General features: G+C 36.7%; 3 protein-coding genes and 1 pseudogene across 8 annotated transcripts in view; all 4 read right to left on the reverse strand.

Annotated features, from left to right (window-relative positions):
- The window catches only part of LOC126589019 (protein EARLY FLOWERING 4-like), a 102,063-nt gene that overhangs the window by 60,824 nt on the left and 18,475 nt on the right, over positions 1-22,764 (reverse strand). For 2 of the 5 annotated variants that reach the window (XM_050254204.1, XM_050254198.1), the window contains one exon: positions 3,655-3,819. The exons of 1 other annotated variant lie outside the window; for it this stretch is intronic. The gene's annotated coding sequence lies outside the window, so the exon portion shown is untranslated. Of the gene's footprint in view, positions 1-2,587; positions 3,300-3,654; positions 3,820-13,533; positions 13,803-22,764 lie in introns of those variants that run through there. 2 more of the 5 variants (XM_050254196.1, XM_050254199.1) reach the window with 2 other exon arrangements.
- LOC126589020 (protein EARLY FLOWERING 4-like) lies at positions 3,655-4,747 on the reverse strand. The gene is made up of 2 exons (XM_050254205.1): positions 4,091-4,747; positions 3,655-3,940 (listed from the first exon to the last, which is right to left on the reverse strand). Exon 1 carries the CDS (start codon positions 4,530-4,532, stop codon positions 4,104-4,106), a length of 429 nt encoding a protein of 142 aa, XP_050110162.1. The 5' UTR covers positions 4,533-4,747; the 3' UTR covers positions 3,655-3,940; positions 4,091-4,103.
- LOC126589023 (uncharacterized) lies at positions 5,650-7,148 on the reverse strand (annotated as a pseudogene).
- Positions 9,295-22,764, reverse strand: part of LOC126589012 (2-oxoglutarate-dependent dioxygenase AOP2-like) — a 58,789-nt gene continuing 45,319 nt past the window's right edge. Inside the window, exons 1-4 of one of the 2 annotated variants that reach the window (XM_050254189.1) lie at positions 11,840-11,845; positions 10,852-11,260; positions 9,867-10,194; positions 9,295-9,656 (exon numbers count right to left, since the gene is read on the reverse strand). In XM_050254189.1, coding sequence (XP_050110146.1) covers positions 9,408-9,656; positions 9,867-10,194; positions 10,852-11,228 — 954 coding nt within the window. In that variant the 5' untranslated portion in view covers positions 11,229-11,260; positions 11,840-11,845 and the 3' untranslated portion in view covers positions 9,295-9,407. Of the gene's footprint in view, positions 9,657-9,866; positions 10,195-10,851; positions 11,261-11,839; positions 11,846-22,764 lie in introns of those variants that run through there. The other variant, XM_050254188.1, reaches the window with a different exon arrangement.

The raw sequence follows: 22,764 nt of genomic DNA on the forward strand, positions 1-22,764 counted from the left end.
GAGACCACGAGGGCCGATCTCATAAATCGAAGAGGCGTTTGCTTTCTCAAAAGCTGGGCTGCTTAAAGACCACGAAGACCGATCTCAGAAATCGAAGAGGCGCTTGCTTTCTCAAAAGCTGGATTGCTCATAGACCACGAGGGCCGATCTCAGAAATCGAAGAGGCACCTGCTTTTTTCAGCCTTGTCAACATCTGTCACATGCACACTCAGCTTTGCTGAAATTACAGGCATTCTGGTGAAATAGAAAGCACGTGAATCTTACTGTTCAATCATCCACTTTTCACACGCATCATCAACTCATGGGTACCACAGATAACTTTGCCAAAGATCTCTGACAAAGTTTAAACACGTGAAGCTTGTAGCTCCCACTACATCGCTATGACCAAGAAGGGTAAAAGAATAGCAAAGAAACAGCACTAACAAAGTTTTAGACACAGAAATTTTGAAGGTCTAGCTATCATATTATTACCCACAGGGGTAAAGGAACAGATAATTGGAAAGTCCCTGTGTGTCAACCTCTGTGCTCCATGGCAAGGTAGACTAGCAAACATGCCCTACCTTTACTCACATTCGATAAAACACTCCAATCAAGATTGCTTGCTCCAAAATCGAAGAGGCACCGTCCTCCGAATCTCGAGAGCCAGACTCCCAACATGATTACTTTCTCAAAAATCGAAGAGACATCGCTCTCCGAATCTCGAGAGCCAGACTCCCAGCAGGATTGCTCTCTCAAAAATCGAAGAGGCACCGTTCTCCGAATCTCGAGAGACAGATCCCCGACAGGATTGCTTGTTCGAAAACCGAAAAGGCATCATTTTCTCAACTTCGAGAGCCAGATTTCCTTGGATAAAGCCTATCTGTAATCTTCACACGCAACATCAGCTTTCCAGATACAACAGACCACTTTTTCAAAGTGCTCTGACACACGTGAAGCTGGCAGCTCCCACTACCATGCTATGACTAAGCAGGGTAAAGGAATAGCATTACTACTTGTTGTTAGGGAGACTCCTATATATGTCGACCTCCATCCTCAACGGACAGGCAGACCTGCAAAAATGCTCAACATTTCCTCATATCTAAGAGGGCACTCCCAACGAAGCCTCTCGAAATACTCAGCTTTCTTTCCCCCCGATAATACCTCTGCAAACAAGCTACACCAGAGCAAGAATATCTCATATCATCAGGGTTAAAAGCAAGAGTATCCCATATCATGTTTTTTCCCTGTCTTTTCCTTTGGCCTTGTTCTTACATGCAAGACAAGGAGAAAGAGAGCAATCAGTCAGCACTTGGAATCAAGCTTCCAGTCAGGAACTGACTGCCTGGAACCCCTTACCTGATTACTTACCTGACATTGCTCTCGAGTACTCATCTTCAACATCTTATGCTTCCAGAGAAGATACCACATCTGCCTGAGGAGCCGATAGGGAAAGTGAGAATGATACAAGCATGTGGAGACAAGCGTAACAGAACACGTGCCGATACACCCACTACTTTATTAACAGCAAAAGTATCCCATATCAGCAGGGTCGAACGTACTCTAGATTTGATGGACTTGTTTTGACCCTTAAATTCTTCAGTCGGCCTTATACTCTGGAGGAAACCAGAAAACCCTCCAGCCCAGTTCAAGAATAAGTTTGTGGAAAGTTACTTCTTCAAAAGCAAAAGTATCTCATATCATCTATTCTCCTTTTCTTCTCTTTATCCTTCATGCTGCCTGCAAGATAGGGAGAATGAGAACAATCAGCCGGAACTCGAAATCAAACTTCTGATCTGAGACTAATTGCTTGGAGCTCTGATTGCTTACCTTGTCTGTCACCTCTTTCAGCAGATCCCCTAGCTCGGCGACTTGGGGGACTCCTACTACATGGTTTGTATCGCGCTTGACCAAGCCTGACGCTACAAATAAGCTTCAAGTAAAATTGATACATTACCTTGTGCATCTCCACCAGTTAAAGTTACCACCCCTGGATGGAGGAAGAGTAATTTCATATAAGATGCCACATCTACCTATGAGACAGATAAGGCAAGTGAAGATGATACCACACTTTGGTACTTAGAAGTTTCGTGATTACAAGATCATTCTCCCACAATATTTCCTAATGTCATTTGTACTAAATCATTCATTTGTACCCACTAAAGGAGAGCTTGAACCTATGTACTTGTGTAAACCCTTCACAATTAATGCAAACTCATCTACTCCGTGGATGTAGCCAATCTGGGTGAACCACGTACATCTTATGTTTGCTTTCCTGTCTCTATCCATTTACATACTTATCCACTCTAATGACCAGAGCAATAACTTAATACTTTCTGTTGTACCAAAGTCCTCACTGATTTTGTGCATCAACAATCCTTAAGTCCTTACCCTTTTGCATCGCAAATGATATAGTGTTGATAGATGAAACTCAGGAGGGGTAAATGCGAAGCTTAACCTTTGGAGAAAAATGGTGGAATCTAAAGGTCTTCGCCTAAGCCGATCAAAGACAGAATATATGGAGTGCAAGTTCAGTGCAAATGGAGACCAAAATGAGTTAGGGACGAGGATCGGAGATTAGGTAATACCAAAGAGCGACCGTTTTCGCTACATAGGATCTATCTTGCAAAAGAACGGAGAATTAGATGGAGATCTCAACCATAGAATACAAGCTGGATGGATGAAGTGGAAGAGTGCATCCGGCGTGTTGTGTGACTGTCGTAAGCCACTGAAGCTCAATGAAAAATTTTATAGGACGGCAATAAGGCCGGCGATGCTGTATGGCACAGAATGTTGGGTGGTGAAGCATCAACACGTACACAAAATGGGTTTGGACATGTGCAAAGAAGGCCTACTGACGCTCCGGTTCGAAGATGTGACTACGGGATAGAGGTTCAGGGCCGAAGGGGTAGAGAAAGACCTAGGAAAACTTTGGAAGAGACCCTAGGAAAAGACTTAGAGTACTTGGATCTAACGGAGGACATGACACAAAACTGAGCGCAATGGCGTTCTAGGATTCGTATAGCCGATCCCACTTAGTGGGAAAAGGCTTTGTTGTTGTTGTTGTATCAATGTAAAACCTAGAGAATTAGGGTCGAAGGAGATTAAAGAGATGCAATGCAACACTCTGAAAGCATATAGATGACACGATAACTTATCCCACCAAAGCGAACAATATCTCAAAGCACATTATAATAAAATTTCACCAGTACAGAACTACACCCATCTGTGGGTTCTTATGCACCAACATGTAAGGTATTATTTTAACCGTCTTCGTCCTCAATTTAAAGCCTAGATCAAGAGGGATATAAAAAACTAATAACCTACGACTGATCATCATACCATTCTGCTAACTCATTTCAGATGAGAAAGCATTGAAGGATAAAGAACAAGTAAGACATCAAGAAATTGAATCTTTTTTGTAGACTAAACTATGTTTGAAGGGTCATCATTCCAAAGAGCGTTAAAAACCGACATCATTATCCCTATATACGATGGGTTAGGAAAGTTAAATCCAGCATCTGACCAATTGGCTTGGACACGAGAACCCTCATGCCCATCAATCCTGTCTTGGCCTCACTAGTTGCATAACGTGAAGGAGCCATCCTACTCAATTGCCAACAGCGCAATTGTATAGAACAAAGGGCAATTGAAATGCAATGCACAAACCAAACCACATTATAACAAAAGAATTTAAATGCTGCAAAGAAGATACCATTTTCAACTATAAAATTTCAACAACAACAATGCCTTATCCCACTAAGTGGGATCGGTGGTATGAATCCTAACGCTAAGTTTTGCTCCAAGTCTTCCGTTAGCTTCAAGTATTCCATGTCATTTCAACTATAAAATTTCAACAATTTTTTTGAAAAAAAGGGTGCAAGAAGCTAAAATTCAACAGAAGAGAACATAAATACCTTGTAATATCTGCGGGTCGAAGACAAGCAATCCCGCAGCCTTCATCCTTTTACAACAAACACATACCAAACAAACACTGAATTAAGCAAAGGTTTTCGACATTTCACAATGCTACCAAACACTAATGTCCACAACAATACAGGCATTTCATCAAACAGTTTACAGGCAGACTCTCAAACACAAACAGAACACTCACAAGGCCATCGAAATCACTGCGATTCAACGCCCGATTTCACCGGATCCAATTTCCGATCCCCTGTCACGCGGCTGTCGTTGTCGTTCTTGGCGGGGGTTATGGCGGCGCGGTGCTGGTGGACAATGCCGGAGAAATTGGCCGACAAATCGGAGTAAATCGAGATGACTTTGGAGATATTGGAGTTGATCTCGCGGATTAAGGAAACGTTTCTGGTGAGGTCGTCGGGGGCTCTGGACTGGTGGTTGTCATTGGCCTGCTGGATCAAGGCGCGGTTCTGATCCAGTACGGACTGGACCTGCATAAAGCTCTTGCTCAGCGCCTCCGAGACCTCCACGTCGACCTCCTGATCCAATTCATCGTTGCTGCGCTCCTCAGCTGCGCTCAGGCGGCGCTTGCGGCTTTTGTGGCGGTGGATGTCAGTTCTGGTGGCGTCGTCGTCCATGGCCGTCAACTTTCACCAAAGACGACGGTTTTCAAGTGTGGGTATTCATTTATACACGACAATCAACCACTTCTTGGATTTATTTTTCCTCAGACTTTGTGTGTGGCTTTTTGAAGAAAACAAATGAAGAAATGTTCGGACAGGGAATGAATGGAATTTTGATCATTTGACCCGCCGACTTGTGAAGTGGCGGTTTTGGGGGGTTTCGCAGGTTGACTGAGTGCAAAAGTGATTAAAAATAAAAATAATTCATAACAATTTTAAGGTTTTTTTTGGTTTCTTTGAAAAATACTTTTCTAATACATACTATATTATATATAACAACGGATGAGGAAGTAAGTTAAGCTTCAAAATGGCCCAATCATAATAAATTCGTTCAAATTTGTATTGGCGAGAATTGAACTTACCTCTAACTTATAAGTGAAAAAAATTATCACTAGAATTTAGTACAAAGTGGCTTTTTTGGAAAATAAATAACGCACCCTAATTAGTTTTTACGCTCTCATATGCTCCATGTTTAATATTATCTGTTGTTTTCAATTTATTCAATACTACATGAAGCCACATACCATGTGTGTTTAAATAAAATAAAAAATTTATATAAAAGAGAGAAGTTGGGGAGAAACGTGAGAGAGAGAAGGAAGATATGGTTTTGTTAATATGTAGTTTAGATGATAATCTAAAATAAAAATGGAGTGTGAGAAACTAAAAATAATGGTTGAAAATCAACTTGTTATGTCTTTTACGTTGTAGGAAATTTTCACAAATATCTTCCAAACAAAAAATTTTGCATTGTGCACACGAGTCCATTTTCACCTTTTCAAAACCTTTAGACGACAAGATAAAAATTATGTTGACTACAACTTGTCTTCGAAAAAGCCGATGATACACATACACCCTACCAGCTTTAGTCATAGTAAGCTCTACAGAATTCTAAACAGTTACATGCATGACAGAATTTTCAAAGTTAATTGTTTGATGGAGTTTTGCTGCAAAAAATTACAAATAAAACTTTATGTAGCTAGTTTGGCTCGGTTTGATTCGTAATAAAAAAAGGTCATCTTTCTTGCATCCCTACTCCAAATTTCTCTAGTTTAGTTTGATTCAAGCAAAAAGGGTACATCGATGGCCAGTACATAGTTGACCTCTTGCGGCAGAACTGATCGAGGGATTTCGTAATAAGTTTAGAGTTTGAAAATGTTGATGACGAGCACAAGCTTTTGTACTAATGCTCCAAAACTTGATTCCCTTGACGTCAAGCTGGATAGCTTGTTAAACTTTGCTTTGTTGATCTCCCGTACGGAGAACAGCCTAATGGGAATTTGCAGATGTAGTGGAAGATATTCTCCAGTATGCATAACAGCCCGATCTGCAGTGAGATCAGGCCAGCAAAAGCCATCTGCTTCAGTTGGCCTATTAGTGACCTGTTATTGAGAAGCACAAATTGTTAGTTCGTCTCAAAAACAGAAAACTGTGAATGATACTATCAGATCCATTTGAAGGAAGGGATGAGATGGTGAAGCGCTTAAAAGAATGGTTAAAGATAGATGAGAGACTTTGGATGCGGTCCTTAGTTATGAATATTCTTTGATTGAAACCTTGTTGGTTTTTAATTTTTGATCGAGGTCCTTGAAATTAATGTGATAATTTATTTCTATGTACGCTACTATATTTTTTAAATTAAAATTTTGAAATTTTACTTGTTTATATAAATGAGATTTTAAATAAAAAAAACATAATTTGTGGGATTAAAAATATTAAAATATAAATATACTATTTTGTGTGTGTATATATATACATGGGTACATTCATCAAAATTAACCAAAAAAATTATTGTATCAAAACATGGGTACATTCTTCAAAATCACAACAAAAAAACAGATATTAGGCTTAATAACATTAGTAAATTTCTTCGATTAAACTTGACATTGATACATTTTAAAATCAAAGAAAAAAGAATGTACCCATATAAGTTTAAAAATGGATTAGAAAAAAATTGAATAGATTTTATATAAAAAAAAAGGGTACATTTTACATATAACAAATTGGTATATTTAAGAATGAGTACATTTTAAGATTAAAAAGTTTTACATGAATGGGTACATATAATTAGCATGGGTACATTTAGCAAAATAAAAAGTACAAATAAAAAATATATATGGGTACAAATACAAATAAACTTTAAAAAATATGGGCACAAAAAGAAATTAATATATGGGTACAAATTAAAACTAAAAAGAAAATTCGTACAAGTTAAAAAACAATTACAAATTAAAAATGGGTACAAACTAAAACTAAAACTATAAGATAAAAAATTTAGTCATAAATATAAATATACTAATGGTAACATTTTTAACATTAAATGAATATATTTAGAATTTATTTATTTATTATTGAAATAATTAATAATGTTATTAATATCCAAAGACCTTGATCAAAATTTGAAAATGAATAGAATTTTAAACAATGAAGTAATAAAAATAAGGATGATAACCTAATTTCTCCAAAACCGATATACCTCTGGTAAATCAAAGATTCGATGCAAATAACGTCATGTTCTCCGTCACGATCAACATCTTCATCTTTATCTTCGTTTTCTGAAGATACCCCAGACATCTCTTCAGAGCTAGATTTCGTTTGTGCACGTATCACCTCAATGTGGGTCAATTTATTAGATAAGAATTCCAAGAACCTACCTCTCTTTGGACTATTTATTAAAAAAGATCCTCCCGATTTCCCAAGTTTAGGCCTCTCCAATACGGGGCTTTTTTTTAGAGGTGGAACTCTCTTTTCCTGCATACTAAACACAATCTTCTTCCCTTTTTTTTTTTTTTTTTTAATAAGGAGGATAATTGATGGCAAACCACGGTTATTCACAAGGGACCGGGAAGACTCACATTGGCATTTCAGCCTCCCTCTGGCCACAAGTTTGGTTTTCACACCAGCATCGGATTTCAAACCCAAAACCTCTAGTTTTTAATTTGAATGAAGCATCACAATTCGTTCTTTACCACTGAGCCACTAGGTTGTGGTTTACTAAACACAATCTTAGATGGAAAGAAAAGATGACTTGTACAACGCGCGAGTAAAATAACTCTCTCACTTTTTATACGTAAATGTCCATGCACGTAGTCATTCCCTCTTTTCCTACGTACTGAAAGCAAACAATAAAGTTACATGCGTAGGCATTCTTTCACATAAATTAACAATGTATTATCGACTGAGTCACCGAGGACACCAAGTTTTTCTCTTGAGGCCGATATAATTAATCAATATTGCATTTCTTTCATTCTTGGCCAACTTAATTATATAAATTTGATTTACTTAATATTACCCTTAAAAGCATATTTGGCATAGCGTAGGTACGCCAGTAGACGTGCATGTATCACCTCAATTTGTGTCAATTTTAAGACTGAATTTAGTTAAGTTTCTGGAATCTCCTCGGGTCCAAGTAATCTTTGCATTGTGAGCGTAGGGTTTATCCTCCTGTATTTGTTTTTATTTTATTGGATTTCTTATTACAGTTTTTGGCAAGTAACCTTGCTATTTCATCTGACTAATAATTTGGGGGAAGGGAACATTTACTTTTGTTCCTTTTATGAGTAGGGAAACTTTATACCTTCAAATTCATTGCATCGTTTCAACTAAGAAATTTGGTCTTAGAAGGAAATAAAAAATAACTTGTAAGCAGTGTTTAAAATATTAATATATGTAGAAATATCGATATGCAAATTTATGAAAATATCAATAGACATATCGATGTCGATATAGGTTGGCTTCAACAAAAATTACAGAAATTTGCAATGGGGTGGGTATATCAACTCGTCTACATTTAGTTGAAAATAGAGAAAAATTTCTCCAAAAGAGTTCAAAAGTTTGAAATCTACAATGGGTTTCGGCAGTTTTGTAGTGAATCGGTAAATATGATCGATATTCATACAATGCCCTCACTTTAATAGAGAAGAACAATGAACAATTACCCAAACAAAATAGGGACAAAATAGCAATTTTACATTTTTTATTGAATCTTTAAACCCACGTTGTGGGTGGTTAATTATTTCTTTCTTTGTTTATGAAATTTTTTTATTAAAAAATATGTACAATAAAACGTCTACAACGTCATAAAGTTAGGACCATACTAATTTTATAACTTTACATAGGTTATTACTTGATACAGGTGGAGTTAAAAATATTATTTATTTACTTAATTATCCTTAATGAATGTTGAATTTCCTAAATAGGATTCTTTGGGCGCCAAGTGTTTTATTTCTTGCACATATATACTTTCTTCACTTGTACTCCAAGTCGTTGTTCCTTGATACCCGTTGTCTATGCTAATCAAGTGGATATTAATGTATATCTCTAAATCATCCAAATGAGCAACAAGTTGTCTACGCTTTTACTGAAGAAGAAATCATTGTTGTAATTAGGCAAGAAGAAGAATGTGATAATCTTGAGGATGACAGCGTGAAAGTGTTTAAAGTTTCATGCCAAAAAGTTGTAAACATGCTTGAAAAGTTAGAACATTTTGGTTTCAACAATAAGGTGTCATAAGGTGTCTATGTTGACAAAATATTACGTACCATCAAACTCAAAGAACTTTAGAGAAATATTTTAGTTCATCTTAAAAGCTTTTATTTGTGATATTGCATATTTTTGTACTCATATTGAAAATTATTACATTACCATAACCATAACCATAACATTACAAAGTGGGTATTCAACATATTTCCCACACACAACTTTCTTTATTCAATAGCAAAGAAACGGTCAAAGCGTAATATTACGTGCAGTAGAGAAACTGCAGCAAGAAACGAAACGAAGACAACAAAGTAACAGTAAGGGTGCCTCTCTCTTCTCAGATCAAAAGAGATCTTAAACACCACAGTAGGCTTTGATAGGATTCTTAGATTTCCGGGCCTCCTCATCAGTTTCGTAGAAACGAAGGTAATCGAAATGACCAAATGGCTTATATTTTAAGGGGTGTTTGTCATCAACAAACTCTTCAGGTACCTGCACAACTCCATCACCTATATATGAGAATAATGCCAGTGAATATCTTGCTTTCTTCTCTTTCAGGACGACTTGATGCTCACAGGCGGATATTCGGTCGTTACTCCATGCCTACAAAATGAAAATAGAGAAAAAGAAAAAAAAAGAAAGCAAAAGTGTGAGTTACGTTACTTAGTGCAGTTTGCGTTCTTCCCCTTACACCCAAGTTTGAATCCACTTTCCCATAAACTAATAAAGCAGTTTAGAATTTCGTTTTGTAAAAGAACAAGTTGCAATACAACAATCTAAGCTAGAACGGCACGGTATGTGAAAGTGACCCACCATGAATAAATCGGATGCCAACACTAGAAATGATGAAGGTGAAGAAGGTGCAGCCTCAATCCACTCGCCATCCTTTGTTTTGATCTGCAGACCACCGACATCATTTTGGTGTAGTATGGATGTGAAATTCTTGTCCGTGTGAGGAATCAGTCCCACATCAGTAGTCTCATTCGTAAGTTGTGATTTATAATTAATGCATCTAAGCTGGTAAGTGGTTGATGCCTTGTAAGAATCATAAAGCCTCCCCACACCATAAGCATCAAACACCATTCGTTTCACCATTTGATCCAATTCTACCACCACCTTTGAGAAGGAATGAACACTTTCACTAGTTCAAAGAACAAACACAATGTTAATTAGACGCAATTTATATATTTATGCTCTTTTAATTACCATAGTTTATATAGTATACTATGCTTCTATTGTTAGAAATTAAATTCAAATCATTGATGAAGTTGATTCTTCACTAAACGTTTGATCTGAATTTAATCTGCTAGCATAAGTCTAGCGATATACAACTTGTTTGAGACTGCTTTTGTTAGAAGTAGTTATGCTTATAAGTGTTTTTATGCTAGAAACCTAATAGTGTTTTCATTAGTTTATTCAAAATCTAAATGCTTCTTCATGAATGACCTCCTGAAGAATCATTTGACAACTGTCTTTCCAAAAGCATTTCTAGAACTTGAAAACACGTATATTTTTATGACAAATGCAACTAGGAGTGCTCTTTAGCATTCCTCAACAGGCCCATATATACATGCATAAAAAAGGAAAACTTTGGACTGAGTAATCAATTACCGAAAAGAGTAATAAGGAGATCATAGAGTTATATCATATTGATGTACCCATCATATGATAAGTGATTTAATTATACAACCAACATGAGATAAACTCATTAATTGATGTGACATGTATACATCACTTAGCACATTAGATGATACATCAATGTGGTACAAACATGTAGTCCCTCTAGCATTTTCCTTACCGAAAACGGTCATTTCCTGCTGGCCACATGATACTTGTGAAGCGTTGAGCTCCTTCTAAGGATGCTGGATCTTGAATGCCCAAGGTCTCATAGCGAGGATTGAGTGGAAGTTGGCCAAAATAGTGGTGGAAAGGCCTATCACTGGCCTTCTGCATTTTAGTTTCCAATGGAAGATCACAAAGTTCTTTTATCGCAGAAAAGATAGAGTTGTGGATTTCCAAAGTAGCTTTATTGTAAACAGCTTCAAAGCAGCTGTACTCTTCTAGTGCATGCTGGACTTGTTTGCATGCCAAGAGCCATGCATCTGTTCCAGGCTTCAAGTTTTCATCGGATAAGTCTACAACAGGAACCACCTTAGGCTGAGTTTTCGACACCATCGTCTCACTTGAACTATATCGATTTTGGCTAGCTAGCGTTTGGGAAATTACTGCACTGATATATCTTTGTAAATAAAGAGATGATGAATACTTGAACATTTCAGACAAATATATAGCCATATGATGTTTGTTTTGTTTAGATGATTTGACAACTATGTCATGCTAATGCTTAATTAGTCGAACTTAGACTGCTCAGAATGTTCAACACAGAATTAAAACCATAATTTAATTCCTCACCTGCGGCCGCTTAGTAGTTAGTACTACAGTCTTGTATTTACTTGTAAAAGAGAGGTTTTAGGTTCGATACTTACAAACGAGAGGTTTTAGGTTCGATTCTTACCAAACAATGGACTAAGGGGAAGGGAGTGGGTTTAGCCTCACAATGGGCTAGCAATAAAGTGATTCAAACTCGCATTTGGCGAGAATCAAACTTAAAACCTCTCACTTACAAGTGAAGATAAATATGTTAGGATCCTAGTTATTGGGTTTATATCTTTATGGTATTTTGTCTTATCTTTGTAGTAGTTGGCTTCATCCAACGGTTATGAGGATAGAGATGTGTTCCCATCTGGGCATTCCTCTGCTAGGGTTGTATATAAGCCTCCTTTCACCATTTGGGAAAGGCATGAATGAAAAGAATTGTTATTTTATTTCTTACTTTCCTTCCATTTTTCTTTTCTTCTCCATTCCTACGGAATGAATCCTACCAGAATATCACTTGATCTTAATACTAAGTGGCACCACCCTGCATTTTAAAACCATAAATTAAATATAAAAAACTATCACTACCAGAAAATAGGACACCCCCTAAAAAACATTGCCTGACGAACAGGGCCGACCCAAGCCGGCAAGCCCAATACTAACAGGTCCCTGTCCTGAGCCTAAAATGGATTAAAAAAAATTATTTTGATACAGTCCGCACACCCACATTCCTCTCTTCGTCTTCCGGTCTTAATTGCCGCTTCGAAATTCTCGAGTTCCAGTATTCAAGTCGAACACGGAACACCCATTTTGCATTCAAACATGGAATATCCAGCACGGTGGCGATGCCAGATGTCCCTTTCATTCCACCTGCAACGGTAACAATCTGGAATTTCAGGTCAAACCCATATTTTTTTCTTTCAGTTTTATCGATTTTTAGTATATGTTAGTGCTTTCTATGATATATAATATATGTTTGAAAAAAAAAAAATATATATATATATATATATATATATATAATATGTTAGTCAGTTAGTGCTTTTTATGATATATGATATATATTCGAATTATAATTTTTATTAGAAATTTTTGTTATATTGTGTGTAAGTAATTTTTGCAACAAATTATTAAATTCATGTCTACGGGAAACAGCTCTATAATAATATGAAGAAAAAAAAATGATAACGAAATTTCTGAAAGTTTAAGAGAATCTCTTAATAATTTTTTTTTTTCCAAAAAGAATGAGACGTTTGTAAATTTGATAGAAAATTATGTTAAGCAAATTCACAAAAAAATCACGCAATTGACAAAGAATTCCAAATGAGAATCAAGAAAGAGATACAGCATTGAAAACAAGTGATACTTAGAATTATTGTTGTTGTGAAATGGCTTGTCATCTGTAATTTAACGTTTCGTGGAACAAATGAAAGACCTTATGAAGTCTCTAGTGGCAACTTCTTAGGTTTACGTGAAATAATTGCAAAGTTTTATCCAATAATGCAAAAGCTAAAAGAATATCAACAAATTTTTCACATAATGACTAAAATAATTTATTGTTGACAAACTCATAGACGACTTCTATCAAATTTTCCCTATCAATGACCAAAGTGAGGAGTTATGCCAATCTTAATATCCATTTTGGCTTAAAAGCCGCATATCTTTGGATATTCGAGAAATAAAGTTATTGTATTCTTTCCAATTTTTTCTTAAAATAAAAAGAGAATACATGGTGACTTGCCTTTTGATTTGATATTAAGTGTGGAAAATAAATGTATATGCTTTTAATAGTTTAATCTCAAGCTTTAATATTAAACTTAAAGTGCATGACAACTAATCTTTGATTATTAGGTATACAAAAAAATGGGGCTTCATGTGACTTTGAGGAAGAGGAAAGACTTGAAAGAAAAACTTATAACACCACGCTTACAAATAACACTAGGCTTACAAAGGGTGATGTTATGGAGACTAAATTTGTAGATACAAATTACATTATGTGTCACCAGTAAAAAACAAGTACGTTTACCAACGCTTAAGTAATAATTCAATCATCAACTTTTATGTTATTTACTTTACAAATTTTTTCTACAAATTCAATCTCTGTAACACTACCCGCTTACAAATCATCATATATTTACTTGAAATTCTTCACTATTGTCACTTTGATTCCAACACTTTTTTACTCAACTTACCTATAACAAAAAGCCGTTTTTGGGAGAGAACTCTTACTCACAAGCAGCCAGAGCAGTACCAGGAAGAATAAGAAGACTTGGTAGGGAATACTCTGCCTAGTGTCATTTCTTGTGGCCCATAGACCACATGTAACACAGTTGGATAGCTCCCTCTAAACCATGTTGAAGCGTTCTGTTTTACTTCCTGTCGTCAAATTCGCCAAATTTGGTCAAAATGCCTTTTGACGAGGTAAAGTGGATTTTGCACACTTCAAGGGACAAATACAAGCAAAACAGAAAAGAAAAGGAAACTTTTAGTTGAACACATTTAATCTTTTTCTACACTTAACTTATTTTCTTCACCCATATTGTTTTTTTATTAAAGAATTATTATCTCTTTAAACCAAATTTATTACCTATACTACCATCTCTAGCCCAATTCAAAATGTCAAATTATCTTTATAAAATAACATCTCTAATTGAATGTTTTTTTTCTTCAAAGAGGCATCATTTGCCCCCCTATAATTGCATTTGCCGGATAGAACTAGCATTTCCATGGTTGTTTTTTTTTTTTGTTTTTTTGCTACCACAACCCATCCATGGACTTGGGATCCAAAAATCATTCCATAGACTTGAATTTGCCAAGAGAATGTTATGCAAGCTCCAGCTCAGTCGTTTTTAAATCGAGCATTTTCATGTACTTTTTAAGAAACTTTGAAGTGACATAGGGCTAAGTGTTTTGCTGCTATGTTAATAAACAAATTGAAGCTATTTCGAATAAAAAAGGTGCAAGACATGCCACCCGCTAGTTCGTGGTTAAGGTTGAGCAATCTTTATTTGCACAAAGAATCAAGTTTTATGTCTTTGCAGTACTAATCAAAAGTCCTTGCACTGGTGTTTTGGGGCGCATATAGACGACATAGATAAACAAATATAATATAATATAAAAAGTACGAAATTTAATCCAAAGAAGAAGCAAACAAACAAAATATCCATAAATCGAGTCATACCTTAGTTGGAGGATTAAAAACTTCAAAATCACAATCCATCAATAGAAAAGCTTGTTTTTCTCTATCAGAGAGCTATTAGAGTTTTAGTCGGAATAAACGTAGGATAAATAAAGAGTGATGCTAGAGTTTAGTTATAGTATGTGGGCCTATTGATAAATTTGATTTTTATTATTAATTTCATTTTATATTTAATAATAATTATGCAATAGGGTAAAATAGACAATTAATATTTAAAATTTAAGTTAGGTATAGAAAGATGTTAGATGGATTTTAATAAAATTTCCCAAACAAGAAAGAGAATCAAACGACGATGTATGTTATGAGTCATGACCGAACGGTTTTCTACACACAGTCAGTAAAGTACAACGATTCACCTTGAGCTGAGCTAGTTTCTTCAACAAAGGCGCTGGATAATTTAGAAACCTAGAGAAAAGAGATGAATATGGACATTTGTAAACCTGGCCGACTACACTAAATAGTAACTATCAATTGATTGAGAAAATTGAGAGATTTTTCAGTGTGATTAGAACATGGGATGATACATCACGTGTTACTATATTAATAGTGGAATATATGTGCTAAAAAGTTAATAATTTAAAAAATATAATTTTTCACCACTTATATAAAAACACGTTGTGTATCATCCATGTTTCTGTCACAATGAAAAATTTCTCGAGAAAATTGACTAAAAACACAATTTGTGGTGGGTTTTACTAGAAACTTTTAATTGTGACCGGAATATGGGTGGTACACCATTTATTTTTATATAAATTGTGAGAAATTTTATTTTTTAAGTTATTAACTTTTTTACATACATATCTCACAATTTGTATAATGACACATGATATATTATTCCGTATACCAATTACACTATTTCTCGGGTTTTACAAGCCATGCTAAAGGAATCCAACACGACGTTAAGGCGATACACTTAGGCAAACTTTGTCAATTGTCATTTAAAATTTTTTTTATATTTTCCTTCGGTGTTGCATTGAGCAACTTTGTCATCTTTTATCAATGAAACAATATTTTCTAATATTTTTTGTACTTCATTTCTTTTATATTCTGCATGGATTTGAATTGTTTTCTAAAATATTTTATTTCAACCTTTAACAGCAAAATATGTTTTTTATCTGTCCCTTATTTGTTTTTAATTGAAATCTTGCACGGATAACTGAGTAACCTAAGCTAATGTAAAAATTAATTGTATTGTTTTTTTTCTTTCAATTTTCTGATTCTACCGTAAAAAGAAAAAAAAACTGATGTAAAACTCGAAGAGGCATTGATAATTTGTCCTGTAATTCGATTACAAATTGTTTTATTTATTTGTTTTTAAAGTTATAGTTTTTAATTTGTTTTTTTATTTATTGAATTTGTAATTCTCTAAGTGTTTGACAAAGTAAGACCATCTTCAAAGAAGATGTCAAATAAGATTAAAAGATATTTAACTGTTCTCCAATGGATATGTCATATATGATGTGGCATGTGAGTCATTTGACTCATTGCATTCTAGCTGCCTTTTTTTTACAGCAAACAAAGAATGAGTCAAATGTATTTAATTTAATTTTTAATGCATGTGACCCATTAACAACCAATAGAATAAAAACTAAAACTAATTTTGATTATTTTTTAATAGTTAATGTAACTCTAGGCCCAATAAAATAATAAAATAAATATTTGACACATCCATTGAAAAAGAAGAAAATTTAGCATTTATATTCAATTTGCCACACTAGCCATCAAATAAAATTTTGACATACTATATTTGACATCTCCTTTGGAGATGCTAAGATTTGGGATTGCTCTCTCGCAAAACCCACGTCAACTTTGTTGGGGTTTCCACAAACCCCCCCCCCCCCCCAAAAAAAAACCTATTCTTTTACCAAGCAAGTAATTTGTTGGTTTTCTATGACGGTTTCCCTTGAATTTTGATTTCATGTTTAGAGCAATGATGAGTTGGTTTCCTTCTCTTTTTTTTCTTCTCTTGACTAACTGAGCTACGAGTTCTTTTGCAATATTCCATGGACGTTGTTTCTTTTATCTTTGATCATATGTACTTAATGTTCAGGTGATTATTTTTTAGGTATATCAATCAGTTCTCTAGGTCTAACTACCCACACAATAAAATTTTTATTTTTTGACTTGGAATTCAGTACATGCATTGCTACTCATTTTTCTATACTTTTTTAGATCTTATAAATCCTTTGTCCGTTTATGCATTTTTTCTCTCAATTTACAATTCATCAGAATGAAGGTTTATATTTCCATTTACAATAGGATGAAAACAATCACATTATTTGCAGGCTAAGAATTGTGGTAGAAGAGTTTATTGTGATCAACTTCATAAAAATGTGAAATGAGCAATTCGGAAAGTCTACTTCCTTCTACATATGTCAATTTTAATTATTGATGAGCAATTGAAAATTTAATTTTTCTCCTTGTGGTACACTTAAATTGGTGGATTAACATATGTTTGTTTTTAACATATCTTATTAAATGCATATGAGAATCGATAGAAACCATTCAGTTTCTTTTAGCAATTAAGAAAACTGACAATAATTACATTTTATTTCCTCATCTTCACTTAAAATGTCATGATTTACATTAACAACTTCTTTTTTTTTTTTTTTCAATTTGTAACATAGAACATATGAGAAAACAAAAAACTCTGAAGTATTGATCAAGTTAGTTCGAAAATGCTGATTAGTATGTGTAAATATGATTGTAAATATGGTTGTACATATATTTGTAAATAGAGTTGTAAACATAATTTGCAAATATATGTAACTAGAGTTGTGAACTCATAGTATCGTGCAGGTGCCATTGCTTGTAAATACATGTTTCTAACTTTTTGCATTATTTTTATATTTTATTACAAGCACACTTATCTACTTGATTCCAAAAACGAAAAACAAAAAAGTATTTTGGTCACCTGAATAATTTCCAGAAAGTACTTGGATCTAAATAGTGGAAAACTTGAATAATTGCAATAATGTAGCTTGGAAAATGCCAAGATGTTGAACTTAATTAGAGTATTTGCATGCGTGTTCATTATAATTTTCATTTTCATTTTCATTTCATTCATCATAATATATTTTGTTGTAAAAATTTAAATAAACTAATGTTGTTATACCATATATTTCAATATACTTTGTCTTCTTCATTTAGCTATATTAATTCAATATAATATATTTTGGTACACACATTCGTACATATATTTCAGTACAAACATTTCGGTCTATGAATTCAATATTATACATTTCGGTACTAACATTTCAGCGGATACATTTCGGTACACACATTTAGGTACAATAATTAATATAATATATTTCAGTGCATACATTTCGGTATATACAATTCGATACTAACATTTATGTACATTAATATATATATATATTTTTAAGGAAAATCAATATATTATTGACTGCAAAAAGAAATTAATCAAATCTTGGGCAAGAAGGTCCTAAATAACATCAGAAAGCTTCTCAAACCAAACTAGTTCATTGCCAATTAAAATAGCAAACTTGACCAAACCTATGAGCAACACCATTACATGTTCGAGGGGTGTGCAGGAACTCCGTAGTCCGTAGGGTGAAGAAGGCGCGCAACTTGAGTGACGTCTTGTGCTATAAGACCCATCGCAGACAGCCTCCCAGAGTGGGTTACAGATGGGAGCAACAGCTTGGGATGAGTCACTCTCTACCACAACTTGGTGGACCCCGAGTTGATGTGCAAGCCTCACACCTGCCAGCACAGCTAATAACTCCACTTGAAACACCGATCCCACTCCCACCCTCCCCCACCCAGATTTTCACCAAGCTTCGTAGCACCATCCACTTTTACTTTAACCCAGCCCTCCGTTGGAGAGATTTTTCATCGTGATTGGTATACGGGATGGTACATCATGTATCGCTAAATAAATTGTGAGATATATATGCTAAAAAGTTAATAACTTAAAAAATAAAATTTTCCATAATTCTTATTAAAACACGTGGTGTACCACTTGTGTTCCTGTCACAACTAAAAATTTCTCCCTCTGTTAGAAAGGATAAGATTAGGAATGAGGATATCCGGGGTAAAGTAAGAGTAGCTGAAATTGAAGGAAAGATGAGAGAAAATCGGTTACGGTGGTTTGGACATGTGCAAAGAAGGCCAACTGACGCTCCGATTAGAAGATGCGACTATGGGACAGAGGTTCAGGGCCGAAGGGGTAGAGGAAGACCTAGGAAAACTTTGGAAGAGATTCTAAGAAAAGACTTAGAGTACTTGGATCTAACGAAGGACATGACACAGGATCGAGCACAATGGCGTTCTAAGATTCATATAGCCGATCCCACTCAGTGACTTGGATTTTCCAAGTCTCCAACCGAGAAGTTTTCCTCACTCGGGAAATTAAGGGAACACTACCCCAACCTACATGCTCCACTCATAAAGCTTCAACATACAAGCTTCAACAAAAGAAAATTCAAAGAACTTAGCGAAGAAGGCTTTGGTGTATTTAACACAATACGTTGAAATGAAGGAAAGTTTATTTATTGATATCCCCGATAAGCTACAAATATGTACATATACATGAGTCAAAATAAACACACAAGAGGGAGCCTTCACAAAGGTTGCTTAGGAGAAGTCTCAGCAGTCGGTAGAGCCCCAAAAAGAGAAGGCACCGGAGGGGGATCATTTGGAGCCTCAGTACTGGACAGAACCCTAGAAGGAAGAGGCATCAGAGGTTGATCATTCGGAGCTTCATTACGCGGTACAGCCCCAGAAGACGAAGGCAATAAATGCCTTTGGAACAAACCCACAAATCTCTGATGATCAAGTAAAACCTGACCATTAGTTTCCTTCATCTGGTCAAGCTTCCTCTTCATGTTTGTAGCATAGTCATGTGCGAGCCGGTGCAACTGTTTATTCTCATGCTTGAGCCCTCTAATCTCCTGTTTGAGACTCATCACTTCAGCCGCCAATGATTCAACTTGGTGGGTTCGAGCAAATAGGCGTTGGGCCATATTAGACACAGAACCTGCACACTGAACACTGAGAGCCAGCGAATCCTTAACAGCTAACTCATCAGACCGTTTGGAAAGTAGTCTGTTATCTTTGGGAGTGAGAAGGTTCCTGGCCACCACCGCAACGGTCATATCATTCTTCATCACGGAATCCCCAACGGTAAGAGGACCAGTAGGGGAGACGAAGGATGGGCGCCATATGTTGTCTGGAGAAGGCGGGGCTGCCTCTTCAACAAGGTTTAAGTCAAAACGACGATCGGATGGGCCAGACATTTTCAAAGGTGTTGAAGAGAGAAGAGGTCGGACAAATCAAGATCTTAGAAGTGCAAGAATGAAGCTTCTACTGGTGAAGATTCAAGTGTGCTTTGGAACTTAATGCCAGCCCCTATAAAAATCTTCACTCGACGGAGCTTCAGAAATCGAAGAAGCGCCTGCTCAGAAATCGAAGAGGCGTTTGCTTTCTCAAAAGCTGGGCTGCTTAGAGATCACGAGGGTTGATCTCAGAAATCGAAAAGGCGTTTGCTTTCTCAAAAGTTGGGCTGCTCAAAGACCACGAAGGCCGATCTCAGAAATCGAAGAGGCGCTCGCTTTCTCAAAAGCTGGGCTCCCCAAAGACCACGAGGGCCGATCTCAGAAATCGAAGAGGCACCTACTTTTCCAGCCTTGTCAGCACCTGTCACACGCACACTCAGCTTTGTGGAAATTATGGGCATTCTGTCGAAGACTTCTGGGGAAGTAGAAAACACATGAATCTTACTGTTCAATCACCCACTTCCCACACGCAACAATAGCTCATGGGTACCACAGATAACTTTGCCAAAGTTCTCTGCCAAAGTTGAGCACGTGAAGCTTGCAGCTCCCACTACATCGCTCTGACCAAGAAAGGTAAAAGAATAGCAAAGAAACAGCACTAACAAAGTTTAGACCCATAAATTTTGAAGGTCTAGCTACCATATTATTACCCACAAGGGTAAAGGAACAGTACCACTGCTGGATAATTGGAAAGTCCCTGTGTGTCAACCTCTGTGCTTCGTGGCAAGGTAGACTAGCAAACATGCCCAACCTTTACTCACATTCGAGAAAACACTCCCAATAAGATTGCTTGCTCCAAAATCGAAGAGGCACCGTCCTCCGAATCTCGAGAGCCAGACTCCCAACATGACTACTTTCTTAAAAATCGAAGAGAGGGTAAAGGAACAGTACCATTGCTGGATAATTGGAAAGTCCATGTGTGTCAACCTATGTGCTTCGTGGCAAGGTAGACTAGCAAACATGCCCAACCTTTACTCACATTCGAGAAAACACTCCCAACAAGATTAGTTGCTCCAAAATCGATGAGGCATCGTTCTCCGAATCAATCGAAGAGGCGCTCGCTTTCTCAAAAGCTGGGCTGCTCAGAGACCATGAGGGCCGATCTCAGAAATCGAAGAGGCACCTACTTTTCTAGCCTTGTCAGCACCTGTCACACGCACACTCAACTTTGCAGAAATTATGGGCATTCTGTCGAAGACTTCTGGGGAAGTAGAAAGCACATGAATCTTACTGTTCAATCACCCACTTCCCACACGCAACAATAGCTCATGGGTACCACAGATAACTTTGCCAAAGTTCTATGCCAAAGTTGAGCACGTGAAGCTTGCAGCTCCCACTATATCGCTCTGACCAAGAAAGGTAAAAGAATAGCAAAGAAACAGCACTAACAAAGTTTAGACACATAAATTTTGAAGGTCTAGCTACCATATTATTACCCACAAGGGTAAAGGAACAGTACCACTGCTGGATAATTGGAAAGTCCCTGTGTGTCAACCTCTGTGCTTCGTGGCAAGGTAGACTAGCAAACATGCCCAACCTTTACTCACATTCGAGAAAACACTCCCAACAAGATTGCTTGCTCCAAAATCGAAGAGGCACCGTCCTCCGAATCTCGAGAGCCAGACTCCCAACATGACTACTTTCTCAAAAGCGAAGAGAGGTTAAAGGAACAATACCATTGCTGTATAATTGGAAAGTCCCTGTGTGTCAACCTTTGTGCTTCGTGGCAAGGTAGACTAGCAAACATGCCCAACCTTTACTCACATTCGAGACAACACTCCCAACAGGATTGCTTGCTCCAAAATCGAAGAGGCACCGCCCTCCGAATCTCGAGAGCCAGACTCCCAACATGATTACTTCCTCAAAAATCGAAGAGACACTGCTCTCCGAATCTCGAGAGCCAGACCCCCAGCATGATTGCTTTCTCAAAAATCGAAGAGGCATCGTTCTCCGAATCTCGAGAGCCAGATACCACAGACCACTTTTTCAAAGTGCTCTGACAGAGTTAAAACATGTGAAACTGGCAGCTCCCACTACCGTGCTATGACCAAGCAGGGTAAAGGAATAGCATTACTACTTGTTAGGGAGACTCCTATATATGTCGACCTCCATCCCCAACGGACAGGCAGACCTGCAAAAATGCTCAACCCTTCATCATATCTGAGAGGGCACTCCCAACGAAGCCTTTCGAAATATTCAGCTTTCTTTCCCCCCGATAATACCTCTGCAAACAAGCTATACTAGAGCAAGAATATCTCATATCATCAGGGTTAAAAGTAAGAATATCCCATATCATGCTTTTTCCTTGTCTTTTCCTTTGGCCTTGTTTTTACCTGCAAGACAATGAGAAAGAGAGCAATCAGTCAGCACTTGGAATCAAGCTTCCAGCCAGGAACTGACTGCCTGGAACCCCTTACCTGATTACTTACTTGGCATTGCTCTCGAGTACTCATCTTCAACATCTTATGTTTCCAGGGAAGATTCCGCATCTGCTTGAGGAACAGATAGGGCAAGTGCGAAGGATACAAGGAAGCATGTGGAGACAAGCGTAACAGCACACGTGCCGATACATCCATTACTCTGTCAAAAGCAAAAGTATCCCATATCAGCAGGGTGGAACGTACTCTAGATTTGATGGACTTGTTTTGACCCTCAAATTCTTCAGTCGGCCTTATACTCTGGAGGAAACCAGAAAACCCTCCAGCTCAGTTAAAGAATAAGCCTGTGGAAAGTTACTTCTTCAAAAGCAAAAGTATCTCATATCATTTGTTCTCATTTTTCTTCTCTTTATCCTTCATGCTGCTGCAAGATGGGGAGAAGATGAACAATCAGTCGGAGC

The sequence above is a fragment of the Malus sylvestris genome, chromosome 11, assembly GCF_916048215.2.
Source record: "Malus sylvestris chromosome 11, drMalSylv7.2, whole genome shotgun sequence".
NCBI lineage: Eukaryota > Viridiplantae > Streptophyta > Magnoliopsida > Rosales > Rosaceae > Malus > Malus sylvestris.

Coding starts and splice junctions, on each gene's coding strand:
- LOC126589020 (XM_050254205.1), bottom strand. CDS start 4,532: ATGGACGACGACGCCACCAGAACTGACATCCACCGCCACAAAAGCCGC.